This window comes from Emydura macquarii, unplaced genomic scaffold (genome assembly GCF_026122565.2).
Source record: "Emydura macquarii macquarii isolate MOO-44397 ecotype Brisbane River unplaced genomic scaffold, CSIRO-AGI_Emac_v2 contig_374, whole genome shotgun sequence".
In the NCBI taxonomy this organism is placed as follows: Eukaryota; Metazoa; Chordata; order Testudines; family Chelidae; genus Emydura; species Emydura macquarii.
The window spans coordinates 10,056,138-10,083,076 of NW_027130511.1; the positions used below are offsets into that span (position 1 = coordinate 10,056,138).

General features: G+C 37.6%; 1 protein-coding gene across 1 annotated transcript in view; it reads left to right on the plus strand.

Annotated features, from left to right (window-relative positions):
• Nucleotides 1-26,939, plus strand: part of SLC25A21 (solute carrier family 25 member 21) — a 353,337-nt gene that overhangs the window by 260,547 nt on the left and 65,851 nt on the right. The window contains exon 3 of the mRNA XM_067533903.1: nucleotides 6,065-6,148. Coding sequence (XP_067390004.1) covers nucleotides 6,065-6,148 — 84 coding nt within the window. The remainder of the gene's footprint in view (nucleotides 1-6,064; nucleotides 6,149-26,939) is intronic.

The following is a 26,939-nucleotide window of genomic DNA, read 5'->3' on the forward strand; positions in this document are numbered from 1 at the left end:
GTTTTCCTTTTTTGCCCAGGGAAGGAATTTTAAAATATTCCCAAATAGGGTCTCTCTTACACCCAGAAGCCATGACAGTTTTTCTGTGGCAAAAGTGTGGGGGAATATAGGAAGCTGCATGTGTACTGAATAATGTCTTCCCTTTTTCTTTCCAGTCCACTCCACTGTTCCTTTCTACTCTGCCTCTGTCCTTTGTCTCTCTGTCTTTAAGACAGTGTCTTAAATAACTCCTCTACCTTGCTTGGCCCAGCTCCACCACCATGTAAGCACAGAACAACGACAATCCTATCCAGCTTGTGTCTTTCTTTGCACATGTGACTTTAGTCTGCTGAGAAACAGAAACTGAAAGTCCAGAACTTTCAAGAAGCAAGAGCTCGTTGTTAGGCTGCACAGACTAGAGCCATTAATTCATTTTTATGAGACTGTAAGTGTAGGTTTAGCATGTTTATGATTTAATTGTAACTGTTATTTTTTAAATGAGAGAGAAATTTAGTATTTTATTGATGATTTTTTTTAAAAATGGAAAAAATCATTGATTTTTATCCACCCTGCTTTCACTTATTTACAAAGATCATGAATATGGTCCAAATGCTGACTTTTATTTTATTTCATTTTATTTTTGAGAGTCAGAGAGAGAGAGCACATATTTTTTCTTTCCCTCTGATCTTCTCAACAGCAGAACTCGTGTATTCGCAGCACAGTACTGAGCTCCAAGAATTCCTGGAATTCAAGAGGGAATCCTTGTGCCATTGAAGACAATGAGTAAAACTTATATTGAGTTCAATGGAACCAGGATTCATCCCATGATTATGTGTTTGAACTAGGTTTGGTTGTTGATGGCATATTTGAATACAAATATCAAATACTGATTTATCCCTTTTTGATTATAAGGAAATTGTAGTAATTTTAATATGGATTTGAAAGCTAGTAGCAAATATCTCCAATGGCTGGGATGGGGCACTGGATGGAGAGGGCTCTGAGTTTTACAGAGAATTCTTTCTCAGGTATCTGGCCTAATGGGTCTTGCCCACATGCTCAGGGTGACTGCCATATTTGGGATCAGGAAGGAATTTTCCTCTGAGTCAGATTGGCAGAGACCCTGGGGGTTTTCACCTTTCTCACAGCATGAGGCATGGGTCATTTGCAGGTTTCAACTAGTGTAAATGGTGGATTCGCTGTAACTTGAAGTCTTTAACTCATGATTTGATGACTTCAGCAACTCAGCCAGAGATTATGGGTCTATTACAGGAGTGGGTGGGTGAAATTCTGTGGCCTGCAATGTGCAGGATGTCAGACTAGATGATCATGAAGGTCCCTTCTCACGTTAAAGTCTACAAGTCTATGAGAAAGCATCAAATGGGGGAAGGTTGGTAGGTGCTGGATGAACAGACTTTGAAAGCAATAAAACTAAGCTATCTCTGGCATCAGGCTCACAGAAGACTATCATGGTGGAGGATAGTACAGTTTACAGCTCAACTGGGCAGCACAGAATGGGGAGATGGTGAGCAGCCCTCAGTGCTGAAAGAACAGGTTCAGGACTATTTAGAAAGACTAGACATGCACAAATCCATGGGGCTGGATGCAATGCATCCGAAGGTGCTGCGGGTGTTGGCTGATGTTATTGCAGAGTCATTGGCCATTATCTTTGAAAACTCGTGGCAATTGAGGGAGGTCCCAGATGATTGGAAAAAGGCAAATATAGTGCCCATCTTCAAAAAAGGGAAGAATGATGATCTGGAGAACTACAGGCTGGTCAGCCTCACCTCAATCCCTGGAAAAATCATGGATCAGGTCCTCGAGGTATCCATTTTGAGGTACTTGGAAGAGAGGAAGGTGATCAGGAACAGTCAGCATGGTTTCACCAGGGGCAAGTCATGTCTGACCAACCTGATTGCTTTCAATGATGAGATAACTGGCTCTGTGGATGTGGGAAAAGCAGTGGATGTGATATACCTTGATTTTAGCAAAGCTTTTCATACGGTTTCAGACAGTATTCTTATCAGCAAGTTAAAGAAGTATGGGTTGGATGGCTAGATCATCAGGTTCAATGGGTAGTGATCAACAACTCTTTGTCTAGTTGGCAGCTGGTAACTGCTGCCTAGGTTGCCACCCACTTTTACTTCCCCTACCAAGTCTTCCCTGTTTGTGAGCAGCAAGTCAAGAAGAGTACGGCCCCTAGTTGGTTGCTCCAGCTTGTACCAGGAAATTGTCCGTGACACTCTCCAAAAGCTTCCTGGATTGTCTGTGCTCTGCTGTGTTGCTCTTCCAGCAGATGTCAGGGTGATTGAAGTCCCCCAGGAGAACCAGGTCCTGTGAACTGGAAACTTTCCCTGATTGACTGAAGAAAGTCTCATCTACCTCGTCCTCCTGGTCTGACACCCACCACGATATCACCCTTATTGTTCTTGCTTCTAAGCTTAACCCAGAGACCCTCAACTGGCTCATACTGGAGCTCAGAACAATCATAGTGCTCTCTTACATACAGTGCAACTCCTCCACCCTTTCGCCCCTGCCTGTCCTTCCTGAACAGTTTATACTCATCCATGACAGTGCTCCAGTTGTGTGAGTTACCCCACTGAGTCTCGGTTATTCCAATCATATCATAATTTCTTGACTGTGCCAGGACTTCCATTCCTCCTGCTTGTTTCCCAGACTTCTTGCGTTTGTGTATAGGCACTTGAGATAACTAGCCGATTGCCCTACTTTCTCAGTGCAATTCAGGAGGCCTCCCATGTTGCACCCTCCTCCTTCTGTTTCCTTCTGGTGTCCCACTTCCCCACTTTCCTCTGGTCTTAGGTCCCTGTCCCCTATCGAACCTAGTTTAAAACCCTCTTCACTAGGTTAGCCAGCCTGTCTGCGAAGATACTCTTCCCTCTCTTCCTTAGGTGAATCCCAAATCTTCCTAGTAATACTGTTTTCAGAGAGAAATAGATTTGAGGCAGAAAAAAATAATTGTGTATCTCTAGGTTGTGCTCAGTCCTCTAGTCAATAATTTAAAACAGACCAGGTTGTTTTTGAAGTGAACGCTTTCACCCTTCTTTATTATTACTATTACTACTACAGGGTGCTGCTGTAGCTGCTGCTCTTCCCTTCCAAAAAGACAAATAAACATCTTGTCAGCTCTTCCTCTAGATTTTTATAACAAGTACTGGTGATCAGCTAGCTAGTACATTAAAAAGTTACACCTTATTTTATTGAAGCAAGCAATTCCAAATCAAAGAACCCAGTTCACAGATCTAGATTAGAGCACATAATTGGCATGTATTTTAGGATTGCTGTTAAAGCTATAAAAAAGATTTACTAGGGAAGGAATGGATCCAAAAACCCTAAAGGAAGGAATATGTTGTTTGTGTCAGTGTTACAAATGGACTTGCTTAATTCTAAGATTTTATCTCCCTTTTGAAAAGAAATTGAAATAAATGTAAGAATTTTAGTAAGAAGTTATCCTTTTAACTCATGAACTGATACAAATAAATTAATTATTATTTTATTAAAGTGCTTATTCTGTCTATGCATTTTATGATTATTAGTAAAGGTGTATTCTTATATTAAGAAATATACAATACAGGTGGGAGGTTGCTATAGAATTAAGTTAAAGCAAAATAATTTTAATGTATATTATCTCTATTGGGGTAGCCCAGGATTAAGGATCCAATCCTGCAAATACTTATTCATGTGCTTAAACTTATGCACATGAGTAGTCTTGTTGAATAACTTGTATGTGTACAGGTAGCACACTTAAGTATTTACAGGGCTGGGGTCTAAGTTTTTCCAAGAGTATTTTAAAAGCTAAATTTCTGGTTAGGATGAAAGTCTTACAACTTTTGAAAAAAGTTTTATGGTTTAGAACAGTCTTTCTGTTTAAATACTATCTACAATTTATTTCAAAAGTTAGTTACTAGTGAATTTTTAAAAGGCTTCTTTTTAAAACCAATGGAGCCTATCACTTCTGAATTTAAACTTTGAGGTATAAATGATCAAGGCTAAAATTAATATATATCCTACATGTTTGTGTGCTAAGATATTTTTTTCAGTCTTGATTTCTTGGCTAGTATAACGTAACAACTTACAACATTCCACTGCTGTTATTACTGTTGGACTTTGTGCGATGCCATTGAGGCATTTTCAGCTATTAACCTTCCCAAGGGTTCTTTTCAGACAAAATGTTATGCATCAACTCTCATATGAGTGTAAGCCTCTAGAACAGCAGTCTCTACTTTGCCAACTTGGCAGCAAGTTCTCTCGCTAATAAAAGAGGTTACCTCAGATGGAGATCCCACGTGTGCCTGAACTGCTTTTCTTAGAACTATGAAGCGATCCAATGTTTCCTTCGAAATGCATTCAAAAGAGGTGTGGGTGTGCCTTCATAATTACCCAAAGAATTATATTACATCACTGGAAATTTGTCTCCGAGAGTGAAGAAAATCCTTAATTTGTTAGTGCGAACAGTTTAGGAAACACTGATAGGCAAAAACTAAGAATGCGTTTTGCTAAAATGTGAAAACCTTTTTTGATCCTGCTGAATCTGGTTGAGATGGAAGAGAAAATTGCTGTTTAATACAATTTAACTAAAATGGTACTAGTTTGTTGTATTATTTGAATCTGATGGTATCTAATCAGACTAAGAAGCCATATAAGTATGTTGGAGTAGTACTGCAGGTCCAGTACCTATCTAAAACAGAAATGTATATGATGTGAGAAGAACATATATAAAAAGATAAAGGTGCTTATTTTGTCTTTTGCTTAGGACCTCCAACAGTATTTGATTATAATAATTAATATCTGGATGATTCTTTAAAGCTGGCATTATTAAATGAGCAAGGCTGACATTTCACGAGTGATAATGGCAGTTCATAGATTGCCTCACACAATGCTATTCTCGATGAGATTATTAACATTTGTATTTGTATTGTTTTGTGTGCTGGATAGTAATTAACAAAATTTAACAAGAAATTATGTTCTTCCAACTCTGTTTGAAGTTCCCGTGGTGCGGAAATTGTCTAGGCTACTCAGGTGCTCTACAGTTTTTAAAATGAGATTATTATGAAAGAGTGCACATGTTGGTTTTAGATGATAACTTTCTCTACAAACTCCCCGTATTGTGTACGATGTAGCCAAAGGCTTCAATGTATAATCAAACCGTGAACAAAAGCACAGTTTATCCAATGCTCAAAATAGAAAGAGATGTCGTGATGATCCCCTCCTCCCCCACCTGCATACACACTTTAAAAAAACTGGGGGAGGGGAGAGTGGGGCATGTGTGCTCCAGCATCTTTTTGCTTTTCTCTACTGGCAGCAGTGAGAAGTGGGTGTAACCCCATTTGGAACACTCAGTAGATAAACACAGTGAGTTATGCTGGCCACCTTTATCCAAAGCTTGTAAATACCATCTTGTTTGCAGTCTTAAATCATAATCTTGTTATTCTTCTTAAGGCTGATGTGCTGCAAGCATTGTCAGCCTGCTGCTGAAAGCTTTGCTTTGTGTGTCAAAATATGAGCAGAGGAATTTAAATATTGATAGATGTGTTTTATATTGTTTGCCTTTGTGTCGAATGACCAAACATGAATATTAGGGGCCTGATCTAACTTTCAATAGAGTCTCCTGATGATTTTAATTGCAATTGGACCAGACACTGAAAATAAGACATTGTAAGGTAGGTTCATTTCACAATGGTGAAATGTGTTACAATAGGCTACTTCAGATTTCTGAAAACGGTATGATTCAAAGGCCATTGAAAGACTCCCATTAACTTCCATGGACTTTGGATCAAGCCCATGGTTGGCAGATTATTTTTCACACAACAAGAAAGAAGTATAAATAGTAAAAGTGCTGGCTGTATGAGTACTATGAACTACTAAAAAGTTACTTTTAAAGCTGTATTTCTCCTTAGTTTAACAACGCCTATGAAAGTAGTGTTAATAAGAATAAATATCAGGAACAGTCTATAATAATGAATAAGATATATCAATAAACGTTAAAATCCCTTTTATATAGAAATTGGAAAGTTGAAAGTGGCTTTTAAAATCCTTAACTTCTCATGCTGTTATAAATTGTATTTTTTAGGTTCCAAATTCAAAGAGGGAAAACTGATCCAACCAGTTACAAGAGCTTGGGGGACAGTTTTAGGACTATTTTCCGGACTGAAGGGTAAGAATACATATGTTATATTTGTCAATTTTATGTGACTGTTTTTAATCACCCAACTTTCCAGGCATTAGAACACTGCTTTTAAATTAACCCTTTCTCCTGTTGTCAGAATTTGGCAAACATTTTATTTGACATAATAAACACGATCTGCACATTATTTAGATGCAGGGTGCCACATTATACTGTTTGTTACACCAATGTGGGCTCATTGAATTCAGTAGTGTAATTCTAGCCTAGAATTTTGTATTCCATTAAAATCCACTCTATTTAATATACCAATTGAGTGCAGCACCAATTTCTGAACTCTGATTAACTAGCATTTCAAGTTAACCAAGATGGATTAGGTTCCGGGGTGGCTATGACTAAAGTTCCATAGGAGCAACTTTTCAGTTCTGTAGAGCATAATGAAAATATGAACTTGAATATACTATCAGAGATACAAACCCTTCACCCTGTTCTATTTTTATTGGGAAAGAGAACAAATAATATGCATTTCAGTTAAGTTACATAAAAAGGTAGACTTTTCCCTTTAGTTAGATTTATAATCTACCACAAATTTAAAGAGCCGTTTTTAGTAATCTGTAGAATGAATTTATTTTTATATACATCTTTGTAGAGTTTCTCTTCAAAAGCAAGACTCAGTCATGTTGTTGTTCAAGAGTTTTTGTTACATAAATATTTTACTTTTCAATCATTTCTCAAATACTACTTATCACATTAATACGACTCAGTTATTGCTGATATTGCCATTTGCAAGGTAATGTGTGGTAGTTACCTTAGTGAGATTATATACTCTATCTGTGATGCAGCTTGCCTTCAAAAACAACTTTACAAAATCTCTAGTCTTGATATGAAATAAAAGGACAATGCTCCTAGTCTTTCTCCCATCACCAAAACCACAGATAACTGACTGTAACACTTACACTCCTAATACTGCTACTATTGCCTTTTGCTAGCAAGCATTTTCTTCTTTGTTGCATCTCCTTTGATGGATTTAACTGATAACAAACAATCAGGGAAAAGCTTTGTAGTGGTATTAGCTCAAGAGAACTGAGGGATCTGAGCTCTGTGGTGTTAAAAAGAAGGAAGTATGCAGAATTTTTCTTCTTTTGAAAGTTTGTTGACCTCAATCTGGAGTCAGAGCAGAATATTTCTGATGTTTTCAGGTGTTAATGTTTGCACCCATGGGCAGAAGTAGAAGATGAATTCTGTATTATGGAATGGTTCTAAATTAATCTTGCAATTTACTAGTGGGTCACACTGAGTTTCTAGTGGCTTCTAGCTAAAATTCTGAGAGAAATTATTGCCAGTAATGAAACATGATGCTTACTTTCACCTCTAATATTTTGGCAGAAACAAAAGGTGGTTTTGTGAGACAGAAAAATGAAATTTCATTATGAATTTCACCTGATTCTATTTTTGACCTTAAAGAAGCTAATAACAAAAATTCAAAATGACCCAGACAAGATTATGGGATTTATTGTTTTAAAAGGATGGAATACTTTCTCCAGTGTGGGCTTCTTTCATCCAACATCAAGCATCCATGTATTCTTGTCAACCTATTGGTTACGTGAAAAAGGATATTTTCATGTCAAATTCAAGGAAAATCCCAGTTTCCCTTGTGTTTCTGTTCTAGTATTCCATGGTATGGATGCAGATGTTATTTTGTAATTCCTCTTCTGTGTCCATAAAACACTGATATTTTTCGGAGCTGTTCCTCACAAATAGTTGCTTTCTTGGAGTACTTAAACTGTTTCAACTTATGGTCTGTCCGTAGTAGAAATTCTCACACTGCTGAAATTCACGTACAAATGTCACTAATGGAGATAGCTGAAGACTCAAAGTCTGCCCCTCAGTGCCTTTGTCAATTCTTACACAATTGGACAAACAAGGGGTTTTACCATTGAGTTCACTGGAGCCAGGATTTTATCCTGAGTTTTCAGCAGTAGAACTCAGTGAAATTTTTCAGCAGAAACATTTTTTTGGTGAAAAATCATAGAATCATAGAATATTAGAGTTGGAAGGGACCTCAGGAGAGCATCTTGTCCAACCCCCTGCTCAAAGCAGGACTAACCTCAGCTATATCATCCCAGCCAGGGCTTTCTCAAGCCGCAGCTTAAAAACCTCTAAAGATGGAGATTCCACCACCTCCTTAGGTAACCCATTACAGTGCTTCACCACCCTCCTAGTGAAAAACTTTTTCCTAATATCCAACCTAAACCTCCCCCACTGCAACTTGAGACCGTTGCTCCTTGTTCTGTCATCTACTACCATTGAGAACACCTAGCTCCATCCTCCCTGGAACCCCTTTCAGGTAGTTAAAGGCTGTTATCAAATCTCCCCTCATTCTTCTCTTCTGCAGACTAAACAAGCCTAGTTCCCTCAGCCTCTCCTCAGAAGTCTTGTGCTCAAGGCCCTTAATCATTTTTGTTGCCCTCCGCTGGACTCTCTCCAACTTCTCCACATCCTTTTTGTAGTGGGGGGCCCAAAACTGCAAATGCGGCCTCACCAATGCCGAATAGAGGGGAATAATCATTTCCCTCAATCTGCTGGCAATGCTCCTAATAATGCAGCCCAATATGCTATTAGCCTTCTTGGCAACCAGGGTACACTGCTGACTCATATCCAGCTTCTTATCCACTGTAACCCCCAGGTCCTTTTCTCCAGAACTTTCTGCGTAGCCCATCTGTCCCCAGTCTGTAGCTGTGTGTGGGATTCTTCCATCCTAAGTGCAGGACTCTGCACTTGTCCTTGTTGAATCTCATCAGATTTCTTTTGGCCCAATCTTCCATTGTGTCTAGGTCACTCTGTATCTTATCCCTACCTGCCAGGGTATCTACCACTCCCCCTAGTTTGGTGTCATCTGCAAACTTGCTGAGGGTGCAACCCACCCCAACCTCCAGATTATTAATGAAGATGTTGAACAAAACCGACCCCAGGACCAACCCTTGGGGCACTCTGCTTGTGACTGGCTGCCAGCTAGACATCGAGCTATTGATCACTATCCATTGAGCACCGATGATCTAGCCAGCTGTCTATCCATTTTATATTCCATTCATCCAACCCATACTTCTTTAACTTGCTGATAAGAATACTGTGGGAGACTGTATCAAAAGCTTTGCTAAAGTCAAGGTATATCACGTCCACCGCTTTCTCCACATCCACAGAGCCAGTCACCTCTTCATAGAAGGCAAGTCTTCCAAGTGCCTTAAAATGGATTCCTTGAGAGCCTGTTCCATGATTTTTCCAGGGATTGAGGTGAGGCTGACCGGTCTGGATTCCCTGGATCCTCTTTCTTCCTTTTCTTAAGGATGGGCACTATATTTGCTTTTTTCCAATCATCAGTGACCTCCCCCAGTTGCCACGAGCTTTCAAAGATAATGGCCAATGGCTCTGAAATCACATCAGCCAATTCCCTCAGCACCTTCGGATGCATTTCATCTGGTCCCATGGACTTGTGTATGTCCAATCTTTCTAAATAGTCCTGAACCTGTTCCTTCAGCACTGAGGGATGTTCACCTCCTCCCCATTCTGTGCTGCCCATTGCAGTAGTCTGGGAGCTGACCTTGTCTGTGAGGACAGAGGCAAAAAAGGCACTGAGTACCTCAGGTTTCTCCACATCCTGTCACTAGGTTGCCTCCTCCATTCTGTAAGGGGCCCACACTTTCCTTAATCTTCCTGTTGTTGGTAACATACCTGTAGAAACCCTTCTTGTTCCCTTTCACGTCCCTTGCTAGCTGCACTCCAATTGTGCTTTGGCCTTCCTGATTTCATTCCTGCACGTTCAAGCAGTATTTTTATACTCCTCCCTAGTCATCCGACCAAGCTTCCACTTCTTGTAAGCTTCTTTTTTGTGTTTAAGCTCACTGAAGACTTCTTTGTTAAGCCAGGCTGGGCGCCTACCGTATTTTATATTCTTTCTGCACATCGGGATGGTTTGTTCCTGCGCCCTCGATAAGGTTTTTTTAAAATACAACCAGCTCTCTTGGATTCCTTTCTCCCTCATATTAGCCTCCCAGGGAATCCTGCCCATCAGCTCCCTGAGGTAGTCAAAGTCTGCTTTTCTGAAGTCCATGGTCTGTATCCTGCTATTCTCCTTTCTTCCTTTTGTCGGGATTCTGAATTAACATCTCATGGTCACTGCTGCCTAGGTTGCCACCCACTTTTACTTCCCCTACCAAATCTTCCCTATTTGTGAGATCATAAAAAGTAACAAAGAAGAAGCTATCTGTGATGGTTGTCAATGTATATTATCAGCTGTTCTATGGCACTGAAGTATGGACGAAGATATGGAGGGAGCAAATTTATAGAGTATGAAAAAGTAACTGAAGCAGCAGGATGTACAAAAAAATAATTTACTGCCCTGTGACAGAAGCTCTTTCTGTTTTGATAGTAATTAATTAAAGGCCGAAGCTGTAAATTAATTACTTGGTTTTTCCAGAGGCATGTATGGAGGCAGGAGAAAGTTACATTGTGACAGTCATCTATCAGTGAGCACCAGCTTAGAGGGAGCAGAGACTGAGAAGAAGAAGGTGTAGATAAGACAGTTTGATAGACACAGTCAGCAATTTTGGCTTAAAACAAACAGATATCAATAAATAATTCAGTGGGAAAATGTATGAAATAGGAGGAAGCCTCTAGAGCTGCTCTGTCAGTCCCAACTCTGGAGGCACCTGCCCAAAGAGGAATTATGACAGTGCTCTTTCAGCATAAGGAACAGAGATCAAGAGGAGGAGACAGAGAAAGATTTATTACAGAGTAATATATTCAAGTTCATCCACAAAAGGGTAAAATTCACTTTTGTGACGTGGGCCAACAAAAGGCTAATGGACCACTTAAATCCCACGTAGGACCTATTCTGAAGATTTAAGAGAGAATTAAATGGTGCATAGGCCTTATGCTGGCCCTCTGGACAGGAGGAAATTTCACCCATGATAAGTCAGTGGCTCAGCCAAGTTTAGAATCCACTGATCCAAATTCCCCGGTTATTTTTTTCTAATTGTTAAACCATGTGATCTCCTGGCCTTACATTCTTGCCATATAGGGCAATTCTGTAGGTTTTCAAACAGGCTGAATAATGAGAAGAACCTCACTGAACACTGGCTACTGCACACAGAGCTGAGATTTTAGAGAAAATGGTATCCTGCCATATATAATTGAAATATTTGTTGAAATATGTGGTCACAAAATCTTGACCAGATACCAGTTGTATGCAGCTGAATTTTTTTTCTTGCTAATAAATACCATATTGACAGTACTTCCTGTCTGGCCCATCTCATAAAAAAGAAGCTGTGTATATAAATAAAATATAAATTACCAGTTTGTACGATCTTTAAGGGTTTTCCTTGGTTTCAGTACTGATTTGTTTTGTGCATCGGTAGAATCAAACATCAAAAGACTGAGGGCTGGAATTATCTGCTTGTGTAAATTGATGCTACTCAATTGAGAATTTGGCCCTGTGTGTGTATTTTTAAAAATAGCAGAGAACACCTCAAAAACCCGGTTTCGAGGTATGGGTGAAACTACACGTAGCTAATTGAACATTTCTTTGTAAGTCTAAAAAATTTAAATAACCATAAAGTTAAAAGGTATTTTGTGGCCTGGTTTTATTTTTTGTTTAAATGTCATTTTAATTGTTTCATATGCTTAATATCATTACGTTTTGTTTCCAAAATAATTGTAAATACTGCCAGATTTTTTAAATTAGGCAGTGTTTTTACTTACATTAACCAATAAATAATTAAAAACTCATGCAAATGAATGTTTGTAACTGGCTGACCTTTAAAAGCATGTACTATATTTTTCTATAGTCTCCTAAAGTGTATAAAGTCCAAAGTTTTGTAATTAATGCCCATGAGATTTTTTTCTGAAATCGGAATTAATTGGGACTTCAAACAGTGGGTATTGTACAAGGCAATAGCTTGATTTATGCAATGTGTGCTGCCCATTCAAAAAATCCCATATCTTTGCTAACCAATTCTTCTCTTTGTATTTATAGAACCTCTTTTATTGCATCTAGCATTGATTTGACCTTGCCAATTTTGGGTGCCAGTTCTTCAGCTGTTCAACCTGCATGCCTTTTACCAATCCCCCTTAAAAGTAAATGCGACAAGCTTTAGTAGCCAAAGCCTGTGAGTCATTCCACCCAAGTCTTTTTCTTCTCTGCATTTGTTGCACTCGTGATTATGCCGGCAAAACTTTGTTGCACTGGGGTATGAAAAAAACCACACCCCGAGTGGTGTAAGTTTTGCCAGTATAAGTGCAAGTGTGGACAGCGCTATGTCAGCAGGAGGCATGACACAGCGCTACGCTTTTTTTGGAGGTGGTTTTAGTAGATCGACTTCCAGATTGTTTGAGCATGTCTTCACTGCCGCTCAATTAATCGGGAAAAATCGATCAGATGGCGGTGAATTTGCCATCGTTAGTATGTACGTAGTCAAAGTTTTGCCGGCATAACCGCACATGTAGACAAGCCCCAGTGACTGTGCTTATCAGCTCTGTGTAGCCAGCATTACTGCTTTTCAGTTTTGCTTGTATTTAGGAAGGCATTTCATTCCAATAGGTTTTGACAATGTAACTACACATAAGTAGGTAAACACAGTGGATAAACCAATCTAGAACAGAGAATAACAGGGTAAACAAAATGTTGTTACTAAGTGCCTGCTTCTGCAAATGTTTACTTCTGGGCATAATGCTTACTAGCCTCAGAACTTATTTATGCAGTAATTATCACTGTGAGCTAGAGTGTCACAGCCCTTACTTGCCTGTGCAGAAGCTTAGGGGAGAATAAGTTTCCCTTACTGCTCTGCTCGCTTGGCCGTGCTCTGATCATGACACTAGAGATGGAAAGAAGAGCAGGAGCTAATCCTCACCTCCCTAACTCCACCATGCATCTCACCACTTGCTGGCCAGAATAGCTGATTGTGCACACAGGGGCAAGTGAGCTGTGCCGTGAAAAACGGATAAAATAACTTACTCCCTTCCTAGGGCAATGGGGAAGGAAGGAAGAAACTATGTGGTCTGTTCCTGAGGCAGTGTGCAGCTGTATACCAGTCCTTACTCAGGGAAGATTCAAAGGTTAAGATCTACCCTTTGCCAAGAGTTTGTGTTTTCAGGGTCTGTCCTAAAATGCTGTTCAGCTTTCTGAATATTTTCTCATATGTTTGCATCTTTATTTCCAGCAATGCCTATTTAATTAAAAGTTCCCCCACTATGCTACTGTAGTCTCATAATAGAAATATCATGGTTGCAAAGAACACTGCTACCTCATCATAAACATTCTCCGTGGTCTCTTTAACCGTTCACTTTTCATCATTCCACTTTTCTTCTCAAATATAAGGGAGAGACCAGAGCAGCAGAAAAAAACACTTCAAATTTAGTTGTTTGCAGAATAGTGTTACTTTCAAAGGCCTTCAAGGCTCTTGCCATCCACAAAATAGTCTGACAACTACAAAAGTAGGAAAAAAATGTTTGAAAGGCCCTCTAGATGGAAATAAATTGTCCCCACAGGGAATTAAAATCTTCAAAGTAGGATCCATCCCTTGAACTTTTTTTCTTGTCTTACAAGAAAACGGGAGCCACAAAACATAAAATTTAATTGAGACTTACGAAAGTAAGGCTCTGTCTAACAGAGCATTAAAGGTCACATAGCTTTCTATTAAAGAGAATCTAGAGTATTAACTTCAGGGCTTTTGCTAACTTCTGTTGGAATCTTCCAGTCACTGCCTATTATATGGGGGGGTCACGGCTTCTTGAATCCTATCATGCAGTCAACAAATTTCTGTTGAGCTGCTCTAATTAATAGTTTTATATTTGGATTTCTCTGTTTTGGTTAGTTTAAGAGTTGGTGTACATATTGACAGTTCTTTGACAGCAGAAGTAAAACAACCATGAGTATATCTGTTTAATGAGGACTGACAGGTTTATAGCCAACATAAAAATAATCTGATGTTTACTGGAGCAAATGTTTGGACAGAGGATTAACTGAAACTACTGAGCACAGAAAATTTTTATCCTTTTCAGACTCCAGATAGGGGGTTGGATCAAATTATATGAACTTTTTTGTCACTGTCTTTCTCACCACTGCATATGTATACATCCATCTATGTTATTGATAGTGACTTAGATTTGAGTATGAACTATAAGAACAAACCAACAATATATTGGAATATATTTGTTACATTTATTTTAAACACATGGAAATTATATCTTATAGTAAGTATTGGAAATTATACTTATATGCACTATCTTAATTTTGAGTTAAAAGCATTCAAGTGATAACTGCTATTGTTTAAGGTCTGTAAGCAACAACATTATTATAAACCTGGATTTTCATGGGCTTGTAACTTTATCAGTAAATATTGTTCTGGGCTATAATTGGCAGGCTCTCCGTTGAGGAATCTGTTTCTTTGGTTAGTTGATTTGTCTGAAGAGAGCAAAGTAGAGTTTTATGGGTTCCCAAGTTAGTAAAACATTGAATTTAAAAAATTAAAATTTGACATGCATTTTAGTCTTTCTTGAATCTGGATCATCCTTGGAGAGTATGAAATGAAATAGTTACTCTTATCTAGTATCTGTTACCTGGTGGATATATTAGATGTCCAATCTATTTGGTTAAGGAAAACTTTCTGAATCTATTTTTAGTTTAATTAAGCTTTGAGCCAGATTTATCGCTGTACCACTCCACTGACCTCAGTAGAGTTACACTAGAGCTAAGTTTAGAGTTGTTGTTTTTTTTAAATTGGCTTGGGGGAGAGTGAACAGAAATAGTTGGCTTAGGATTGTTTGTCTTTTTACAAAAATGAATGATAACTTAGATGTGTTACTCTTGTAAAGGATGATAGCTTCTTGCAAAGTTGACATTGCATATTTGTGTCTTTGGTAGCTCATTTTAGAAGTGTATTTATATACAGAGTGTTGAGTGAGGTAAATTTTGCTTACATTATGCACAGATGGACATGTGTGCAACTGGCCAGATCTACCCTACACATTTTTGCTAGCATGGTTATGTTGGTCAGGGTTGCGAAGAGGTGTGATCTCTAATGGACATAGCTGTGCTGGCAAAAGTCCATCGTGTAGACTACAGTTAGCTGATATAGGCTGCGTCCATATTAGGAGTACTTTGCCAGTTTAATATACAAGTATATCTATATTAGCAATGTGCACCTAGTGTAGACCTAGAAATACAATTCTGTTTTTATTTTCGGGACTAGCAACTTCAAGGAAAATAAATTTATTAAATAGCAAGGACTACAATTGAGATGAATTATGAACTGTGCTGACTCACTATAATTGCCTTTAATGATAGTATTATATTCCTATTTTATAACCCTGATAGTTTTCCTATAATGTAAGATGTTAAAATAAACAAACAAAAACATTTAAATTAAATACATTTTAAAGGAAAGTAGCTACTGAGTTTTACAGCGACTGTTTTTTTATAACATTTTAGTGCACAGTGATACACTCTGATCTCAGTGGAAACACCATCTTGTGTTATGGTTTCTTATAGACTTCAGTTGAGATCTCAATAAAACAAAACTATTTGAAACAGCTCACTACCATAAAAAATGAAGATATAAGTATTAATTTTCCTTTCTTTTGAGTGCTTAAGTTAGATGCTAAACTATTTACATTACTTTTAAGTTAAGCCAAAAACTATATATCCTTTAAAGTGGTGTTTGAGAACTGGGACATTTTGGTATTACATATTTATTTACCAGCAATGACTTCCAAACCAAATTGTCATAGTCTGCAAGCCAAAACAAGCCCTTTCTAACTTTGAGCTCTGTAAGCTGAACCTGTTTATCTGAAAATCAAGATGTGTATTTTCTGCATTATATATGCTCCAAGGACATCAACAGCAATAAAGATTCTGGAGCCAGAATTTATCTAGCAATTTTTTTTTATGATACCTTCAGTCAGAAAGCAATCTAACTTGATCTTCTAGAGCTATTTACAATATTTTGCATCTGCACAGTGCTGACGGTGCTAGAAAACTGAGCATAATGGCCCAGAAGAGACTCAAGGCTGTTCTGCTCAGAATTGCCTTCATGTCTGCAGAATCTGGTAGCCTTTGAACAATTTCTGCCTTGTTCTTGACTCCATCAAGCCAGACTGCTGTGTATGGCAATTTGCATATGACCATAAACTGCCCTAGGCAATGGCAGAGGTAGGATATAGAACTGCACAAAGCTTGACAGTTCCAGCTGGGGTAGGCGAGAGGGTGGGTGAATGCTGGAGAGTGTCTGGGGGTTCTGGGTAGATGGGTGGGAGGGTGTCTACTGGAGGATGGCTGGAATTGCTGGAGACTGTCTAGGTTGCTGGATTAGATGCGTGCTAGGTGTTGCGGGGTAGCTGGGTAGGAAGTTGGGAGTGTCTGTCTGAGGGGAAACTAAAAGCTGTGTGGGGGAACTGGTTAGGCCGTCTATGGGATAAGGTGGGGGTTGGAAGGGCTGTCTGTGCGGTAAGCTGAATGTGGGTGTAAAATGGAGGGTAGGGGTTTTCTGGGAAACTGGGTTTAAAGTAAGGGCTGTCTGTAGAGTAAACTGAGCTTGTGTGCCTGGAAGATAGGGGTGGTGATAGGGTTTGGATGTCTGGCCCTCTGTACTGGCTGTGTCTCTTCCTCTCATCTTCTTTTTCCTCACTGTGATCCAGTAGGAAGAGCAGAGAGAGGGGAAAGACAGAGTGATTGCCAGGCTGCTAATGACTGCTAGCAGTAATTGCTGCCCATTCCTGCAGCCTAGCTGGATGTGTGACATCTGGGCTGTGGGAATGCATGACACAGCTGCAAAATGAGTGACTGTCACACCAGATGCATGACACTTAGATACCCTATGCATGAAGCCGTAAATGGAGTTGCCAGCCACGAAAAGGTGGCATGGCAAAATCACGCCCCAAATCCCTTCCTTCCCTCAATGGCTCTTGTGGAGTGGGAATTCACTTCCATTGAATGGAAGCAGGAGTTTCACTGAAATCCGGAGACCAGACTGAGATCCATCCTTCCCCACCCCTGCTAGTACACGCCACACCTAGGAACTTCTGCTACTTGTTTAATCCCAGCTGGTGGGAGAGGGACAGACAAGATCTGAGAGAAGGCAGGGGACCATTTACATGGGCTCCTCACCCACCCAAACTGTTCATTGGGTCCTCGCCATATAGCTAATTTGCCTTCTCTTTGCTCTTGCACATTTGTTAACCTCCCTATGTGTGGGTTGCCCACTTTATAGCCTACACATGTATTTTTTCTGCTATTCAGTTGTTTCTACTGCAGACATTACAGACTTCATTGAAAAGGGTGTGGTTTCAAGTATCAGAAATAACATCTATGTCTATGTGTAAAATATTATCCCCTGAAAATCTCCAAGTGTTCGACAAACAGTTAAATAAGCCTCGTAACACCCCTGTGAGGTAGGTAAATATAACAGGAAGTGTAAAGGACAGAATGCCAGCTTTAATTATAAACCTGGTGCTTTCGTGGATTTAACTTTGACTCTTGGGGCTACATTTTCAAAACCTTATGCTTGCTTTGCATGTCTTTAAAGAAGCAGTGCACAGGATTAGACAAACGTTTGCATATTTTCAGTGAGCGTGAATGTACTGACAGCAGATTTATGTTTGCAAAATATAGGTAGGGACATAGTGAGTTATTTTAGTGCACAATGAAAAGGTTCAGCTGTATTTCAACTAATCCTTTACACTTGGAAATGAAGATCTCTGTTTCTTTCTCCAATTTTCCTTTCAACAGTAAGACCCCAATATTACAATTGGATTTGCACAGGTGGAGCCCTGCACTCATGCGGAATTGCAGGTCCCTATTGATTTCTGTAGACAGTCACAGGACTGGGGCTTATATCACATGGACTCACAATGAAAGGAAAATAGTTACCTTAGAATGGATTTTTACTTTTTGGTGTCATTTTATGGAAGAATTGCCGCCTTCCTTCTGGAAGATTAACAATAATTGTTGCCCTTTTAAAAATAGCTCACAATGTTTCTGCATATGTTTGCAATGTGATGTAATTTTTCTCAGGACACTCCCCAATGTCATTGCACTCACTATATATGCATCCCCGCTCTAAAATGACTCCTAGGTAATGTGGTATACAGATGATATTCCTGTTTTCCATTTTGGTTGGTTGTCTATCACTTTTTTAGAATTGTGTGTTCCCCATGTCATTTACATTCTCTGCTTGAATGAATCAACGCTTAGATTATAACCACCCTATAGCACTGCATAGTGTTTATGAGGGTGTTAAGATTAGGTTCGGCTTTTGAGGAAAGGAGGTGGAATGATTCTGTGATATTTATTTTTCTTAATGTATTTTGAGACTGCTATTTATATTTTACTTGAAAAAATTAGAGCAAATGTAGCTAGCATGATGAACAAATTCTTACATTATGTATAGGTTTGGAAGGATTAGATTTTTCAGTAATTGGTAAATGTTGATTTCACTGTATGCACAGAGATGAAATAATATTTCCATCAACAATAAGAGAAATTTACAGAAAAGCAAAGTAAGAAAAGTGCCGCTAGAGATATTTACTTTTTCTATTTTGTCCTATGGGATTGACAATTTGTGTTTTAACAGTTATAAAACTTAAATTTTTTCAACTTCACCTTTTTCAGTCATTAAATAATTGTCTGACCTTCCCCATTTTATGACCTCCCCCAATAATTTCCTGCAACTGTGAAAACTGAACTTGATAAAAATATTTTTAAAATGCTTAAAAATAAACATCGATATTGTCTGTTGCATTATACCCAAAAAATTGAATTCTGCCAAGCCTAGTTATGTGTATTTATGTGAACTACATCATACTTTCTTATGAAAATTTATACTGATGTTTTATGTAGAAATTTTGTCTCATTTCCACACACTGATATTGCAAACTGCAAAAATACTTTGACTTGTTGTATTGTTTGAAAATAAAAAAGTATGTTCTGAGTGTGTGTGTCTATTAGTTATATAGGAGGTCAGACAATGATCACAGTGATCCCTTCTGGCTTTATAATCCATGAATCTATAAAATATTCATGCAAGGTGCTGTGGGTCTGTTACTGAAAAAAGAAAAGAAAAAAGGATTTATAATCAAGAGAAGCTCAGCCCACAAACCCAGAATAGTTGGTTGTTTCTGCTAAAATGATCAGCAGTGAAACAATAATAATGATACGTATCTCTTATATAGTATTTTTCATCTCAAAATGCTTTATTAAGGGAGTATTATTATCCCCATTTTACAGATGGAGAAACAGAGGTATAAAGAAGTGAAGTAACACTCACATGCATAAAGATTTGCAGGATCATTCTGTGTCTTCCTAGAGTCATGGAATTTAAGACCTGAGGGGAATACCCGATCATCTAGTCTGACCTCCTCTATATCAACACTACCCAGCACCTGCACACTGCAATGAGACCACAGTATTACAGCCCACAGGGGACTAGACTATTATGTGCCACAGTCAGAGAAAAGGAGGAACCAAGGTTCACCAATGCCCGAGGCACCCCCGCCGCCCCCCCCCCCCCCCCCCCCCCAGTGACAGGGAAATAAATGAGATATGCCCAGATAATCCTGACAAGTGACCCACATCCCATGCTTTAGAGAAAGGTGAAACCCCCCAAGGTCACTACCAATCTGACCTAGGGGAGAATTCCTTCTTGACCCCACATTTGGTGATCAGTTAGACCCTGAGCATGTGAGCAAGAACCAGCCAGCCAAGCACCTGAGAGAGAGAATGCTCAGTGCCACCTCAGAGACCCCATCTCACCCCCGTCCAATGTTCCATCTCCAGCTGTGAATATCTCTGATGCTTAAAAAGAAGATTTCAAAAACAAAACAGAATACATTGGGGGTGGGAGGGAATCCCTTCTGGTCCCTGAAGGTGGCTTATATATTATATGCTTCAGTGCATTGTGTGTAATAGTGGCTACTGTACATTCTAATAGAAGTACATAATTTAAAGGTTCTTTTTCTCTGTACTATGTGGTTTTTTGTTTTTCTTTTTTAACTTGGCATATTTACAGAATACAGTGATTTTCCTTTACTTTTTATATATACTAGTGGTTTTATTTGCCAGAATGGCATAAGATTTTAAACTACAGGTACCTTTCTTATTTAATAAAATAGTCTTAGTGTGTACAAAATAGCTGCTGTTTACACTCCAGCACGTGACTGACACATGCAAATTAAGAACAAGAGAAAGCACACGTTCCACGAGCACTGGAAAAGATTTTTGACCATTATCAGACATTTTTTTCAATGCTTTCAGCTGACATTGGTGTAACTCTGTGGCATAAAACTGGAGTCTTGATTGTGCCTGGTGATTCCTGACCCTTTACACACCTGTACAGGAGCTGTGCATATGCTTCTTGTGCTCTTCTAAGGGCAAGAGCAGGTCTGCCAGTCCTAAACTCCCCAGACAGATCAGGCCTATAGTCCTGAGTTGCCATCACATCACTAGCTGACTCCACAAAGGGAAAATGCATGCTTTCCAAGTTTGGTGCAGTGACAGCACTCCGTGAGTTCTCCAATAGGCATAAAACACCTGGAGCTCCCACATCGGGCAGTTCACCTCCAAACTATTCTCTACTTCAGGCTGTGGCACAATACCTCAGTTAAGCCCTGAAACCAAAATAATTAAATGTCTTCAGTTATTCTGAAACTGCATCCTTCTGTGCATCTCTGTTTGTGCAAACCGTTTCTGTAGGTTTTAAGCTTACATTTAAAAGGAAAAGAAACTGGTTCTAGCCCTAATGGTTATGAAGAAAACTTCTCAAGTTTGAACCAATGCAATGTTGTTATAAGTAGTCTGCAGACTGCTGAAACAATAGTTCTGAAAACAGTGTACCTGTCCCCTTTCCTCTCACTGGGGTGGTAGCTCTGAAACCTAATGATGATGCTGTTGTTCATATTGTTAATTATCTCAGTGTACACACAATTACAATAGAAAATACATAATGAAAAGCAATATTTATTTCAAATCTGTGTTGTAGTGTTGTTTTTAAAAAGCAGCAATGTTATTTATTCCTCTGTAATTTTGGGTTTTGCTAGCTCTTAATAAGTAACTTTTCCTTTAAAAGAAATCTTCCATTGTGTCAGTGGGGAAAAAAATCAGTACACACAGAACATGTACTGTAAATCACTTTTATGTCTTTTAAAACAGCTGACTTTGCATTTTTATTACATTGTTTGAAAAAGTATCTTTTCATCTGGAAAGAATCAGTTTAAATGTGATTGTCAACACAACTAAACCAGTTTTCTGTTTAAAATGGCTGCTTGTGAAGTTTAGAACTATAATTATGCCAAGATTTTCTTCACGGACATTAGTTACTAGGACCAGGAGAATTTAGGTGGGATGTGCACAGGAAATACCTGGCAGACAGTGTAGAATGTACTTTGAACATAAAGTAAAGCACTTTTATTTAGCTTACAGGAAGCATATAAGTAACGATGAGCCACAATCAATGTTTTAGGTGAAGAGCCTTCCTTTTAAATTATTGAAGGGATGTTCGGCAATTTTTTGGTGAAATTCAAATAAAAGTGCATGAATGTGCTTGTAAAAGGGAGTTGAGTACAAATATTTTTATTTGGGAAGAAAATTACATGTTGATCAATTTTTAAAATATTCTGATCAAATTAATCAGGAGACCTACTTTCAGCATGTTCCTTTCATTTTTAAACAAAATTCATTTGTTTGTATCAAATGTATTACAATTCTCTCTAGTCGACCTCTGCGTTTCTACCTCATCACATCTCAGTTTCTTTACTAATTTCACCTGAAAACATAGCTTTTCCCCTTCATATGATACCTTTTAATTTGTCATTTTCTTGCTTATTTAATTTTGCATAGTAATTGCATTATTAAACCCTATAATGTATTTTGTGATGAAATTTATATGAAAGATCCTATGCAAAATAAAGCATTGTATTCAGTGATGACATTTTAAAATGACAGATGTACTTGAGGTTTACATTTTATAAAAAAAACTGTGTTCCCTGTTTAAGTAGTACATTGTAAAGGATTTAATAATACTGGAATTTAGACTAGCACCTTTCAATACATGTTCTTGGTACGCTTCATTTTTCAATTTTCAGAAGGTGTAAAATACCTTTATTAATGAACTGTTGCCTTGGGATTATGCACTATACAACGCAAACATATTTATCATCTTGTTTTGTTCTAATAAATGAGCTAGTTGTTTTATTAACATTTAGAGACTAATTGATTCATATATTAGAAACTTGTAAAATACTGTTTTGAAAGGAAAGATTTATTGTCAGTCAAATAGTCTCATACATATTTTTTTTCTGTTGAGAGATAGAGCAGTCATTGCAGCAATGACTATTAAAAGTGTGTTAATCTTTCGTCTTTGACCAGATTCCCAAAATGTTGTTCTGTTTGTAATTTTCTTTACACAAGTTGGGCAGCATTTGAAGACTTTATATATCTCATTCCTCGGATGCTGTAGGAATCTTAGTGAACTAGATGCCCAAAAAATATCCATGCTTGACCATTGAAGGAAGACTATTAATCTAAATCATAAGACAGATATATTAATACAATGTGGGTCCAATTAGTAATAAATTCTTGACAATCCACATAGGTTTTCAATGGAATTTACTCTAAACAAAAGGGCATAAAACAAGGAAGTTCACATTTCATGTAGGGTTGGGATTTTTTCTGTTTATAGAAGCACTTTTCTTCCATGTATAACTAAATCATTCTCCACAGCACACTGGAATTTTGCATTCTAAAAATAATTGGAATCAAATTAGAAGAGTTCCAGAGGGGTAGTCTTTAAAGTGCTACAGAACTCTCGTTGTTTTTGCTGGAATCAAATTGTGAACAATAAGGTATTTGCCTGTTTGAAATGGCTAAAATACCTAAACACTCAAAATTATTAGAAATATTTTAATGGGTCTCTCTTTTGCTGTAGTCATTATTTTATTTAATTCTGTATTTCTGACTATTTTTCTTTTGTTATTGTTATTATTTATATGATTAAACATTACCAGTTTCTGCAACACGTTTATGTAAAACACATAGTCTCTTCTCACAGGCACGCATCCTCAGAAACACAAGATTAAACACTGTTGTCAACTTCTGTCACTTTAATCTTGTTTTGAAAGTTCTTTTTCACAGTAAACAAGAACATATTTCCATACTAATCAGATGAGGCAGAAACTGTTACAGAAAGTCTCTGACTCTGACTATGCACATGGAATCTGTTCCCATGAGGGCAAAAAAGGATGTCTTCCACCGTTGTGCATGTTTGCATATTTGGTTTTTGTCTGAACCTGCCATATGTTATTCTCTTGCTGATTGACATGCACTTGGGTGCTGCAAGTGCGGCATGTTTTTTTTTGTTTAGAATATTTTGTATGATAAATGGACTTTTCAATAATAACAAGTCTCTTCTTCATAGTAGGAATTTGGTAGCCAAAACCAAAACATTTAATCACTTGTTTCCTGTAGCAGTTACACGCTTTGGTGCAGACAAATACTTCCATGTTCCTGATGCCTCTTGATCCAGTTATAGGGCCTGATCCTGCAACTACTTATTAACGAGTGTAGCTCTTAACACTATGAGTAGATGAGGGGACTAATAAGGAAGTAAGTATATATAGCTGGTCAAAAAATATTTCACAAAATATGTTGATATTGCTCCATTTTCAAGAGTTCAAAAAAAATCCCTCCAGATTTATTTGTTTTCAGATTTTTTAAATAATTTTTAGTAGAAAACATTTTTAAAAGGTATGAAAATGGTCATCCAACATTTACATTTTCCAAAAGCCATTTTTTAATAAACTAAACATTTTCATTGATCAAAATCCAAGGTTTTTGTGAACAATACATTTTGATAATGTTTTCCATAAAAACATCAATTCAAAAAAATCTTTTGTGAAAAACATTTTATATAAAAAATGTTTCATAAAACTATTTGTTAAGAGATCATTTTTCAATAACAACAAGCAAAAATTTTGACCATTTCTATTAGCACAAGTTTTCAGGTTGCAGCCTGTATATTCCCCTTCCCCCCATACATATTTTTAACATTTAACTTAAAATGATCAAAGAATATTATAGATAAAATAAAAGTATCAACTAATAGACAAGGATTTTTGTTTATAGCAGTTCTGCATTATATCTATATTCAAACATTTTTAAAGTATGCAGGCTATATATTCACTGTTCAGAAATTTTCATCTGAACTTTTTTCAGCAAAAAATGGCTTTTTGATTAAATAGATATTTTCACCCCAAAATTAAATTTTTATCCAAAATGTTTGGATTTTCATTAAAAAATCAGAAAGCTCAATAACTAAAAAATTGTCATTTTAAAAAACGTTCAAAGAAAAATATTGCTGAAAATGAAAATTTTTCATTATTATGAAAAACAGGAACAAAAACCATTTCTCCACCAGCTCTATTCACAACTTAGGTTAATAAACAATAAATAATAAAACGTGGTATCACTGTAATAATAATGTTATGTGCCTCTGCATAAGAAGGCAATAAAAATAACAGTACATATTTATAAAATATCATGTTTCTCTGGCTTTCTCAGCAATACCATAGAAATTAATAGGTTTATTTAGTGTTACCTTAGGAAAATTATGGTAAAAGTGACTTACTTTTCATGAGGGACAGTGATGAAAATTTAATTCTAAGTGGGGGAAACTGAAGATCTCTTCATGGAAAAATAAATGTTTTAATATTGATAGAATGCAAAACCCTTTGAGAAATTCTAAATGTGGTATGTTAGAAGATTTATCCTCAATACTATGCTAAATGATTGGGGAAAATGCAGGTTCGGTGGCAGATCTTTCATAGTTACCATGAGGGAATGTTTGGTATTTTGTCTTTCTACCACATGAGATCAGTTTTCTCTTGATTGTCATCATTTTGTTAGGTTGTCCTGCTATTTAAGCTATTAAAGATTGCTGTGCTGCTTGGTCTCAGGTGATCCATAAAGAGGAATGAAGCCTTGGGAAGGTAAACCACCATCAGACTGACTCGGTGTATCAACCTTCCATGACAGAAGCTCTTTGTTGAGAATTGTTGGCAATTGCAGAAGTTTCCAACTTAAGATAAGAGCCAGCGTTCTCAGGTAATGCCCTCGATCACACACCTGATGACAGACTCCTGCTTGCAAGTTTTTTCAGGTGCAGTGTTTGCTCAGTAATCCTTCAATGCCAATCTTTTTTAAATAGCAAGCAGGTTCCATCAGTAATGGACATCAGCCATTAAGCTTGTAATATTTGTCATATATCGGGTTACGGCTTTGTTACTCCAGTGTGATGAATGGATGCTGCTATGGTTTAAGAAAATAAAGAAGTGCAATAAATTTAGCTGTACTGAAAAACTTCTGGTTTAGGGCCTGATACAAAGGACACTGAAGTCAATGGAAAGGATCAAGCCCTTATTTTCCTTTCTTTTGAGAAACAGAACCCAAGTATGCAATTAAAATACATTTTTCCCTTTCTCACTATGCACATATTTTATACCTCTTAATAATCTTTATAAAATACTACTCCTAATGCATTTATTGTTTTGTTTTAACTCCTTAGTTGTCATGCTTTGATTTGTTTTGATTAAAACAGGGAGGCTTGCAGGGAGTTGATCACAGAACTTGATTGTTCATGCATGAAAGAACTGAAAGAGATCATTTCGGTATTAAAAATGAGATATAGTATTCCTCATAGTAATTTTTTTCTCAGTCTGTTATTCCTGAACCAAGCTCTGAGGTCCCTAATCTGTTTTTACTCATCACTTCCTTGGGCACATTGCTATGTTGAAATCAATGGGAGTTTGCCTGAATAAAAGACAGAGTAATACTAAGAACGGACCTTAGGATTCATCCATCTCTCTGTTTTTAGCTACAAGTATTTTCCCAACAAACCAACACTGCTTTTCATGGGGTGCTGTTTGCTGATCTGGCATGCAAAGAGAATGGTTTTACTGAAAACATTTACTATTCCTTAAAATCCTTTTTAGACATGCACAAATGGTTAACTCCTCCTTATACCTTATGACATAAGCAAGGTAAAAGGTCAATATGTGTGTGGAAATATTAGGATATATTTTAAATGACAAACTATGCAAGTATTTGACATTTTTTTCTGACTAGGCTTTTGTGTACAATAAACTTAAGTTGCATAATGGCTGATCTATTTTTCACTCTGGCCACATCCATGAAAGTTTTATACAGCTGTCTTGTTTAGTAATTGATATGTTTGCTATAGCATATCCGGCTTCAAATCATATAATATATATCCCGCATCTGGGATGCTGTATATCATTTTAATATAATACAGCCAACAATATATGCAGTCTAATTATACAACTTTATTTTTTAACTGGCAAGTAATTTGTCCTCACAAATTGAACTGGTAAAATTGTCAGACTGCCCCAGTGCTTTTGGTAAAACTGATAGTATTACTATAGGATTTACTTTTTTCTAGTTATTTATTAAATGCCAGTTGTGTGCTCTGAGCTGATCAAGAGCAAAACACAGACCCTCCTCTAAGGCGCTAACATATAAATCAAATCTAAACAATAGATTGTGTGTGGGGAAAATGCACAGCAAATTTGGATAGTTTGATGATTTAATGCTGAGAGCTCATGGAAGAAGTTTTGAGGAGGTATATATGACTGAGAAGAGAACTAATAATTGTCACTTATGAAGAGGGAGAGAGTTCCAGGCATGAGGAATGACATAGAAGAAGGCATGAAACCAATAGTTGGAGAAGGATAGAAATAACGTTTTCAGGAAGTGAACTTGAAAGGA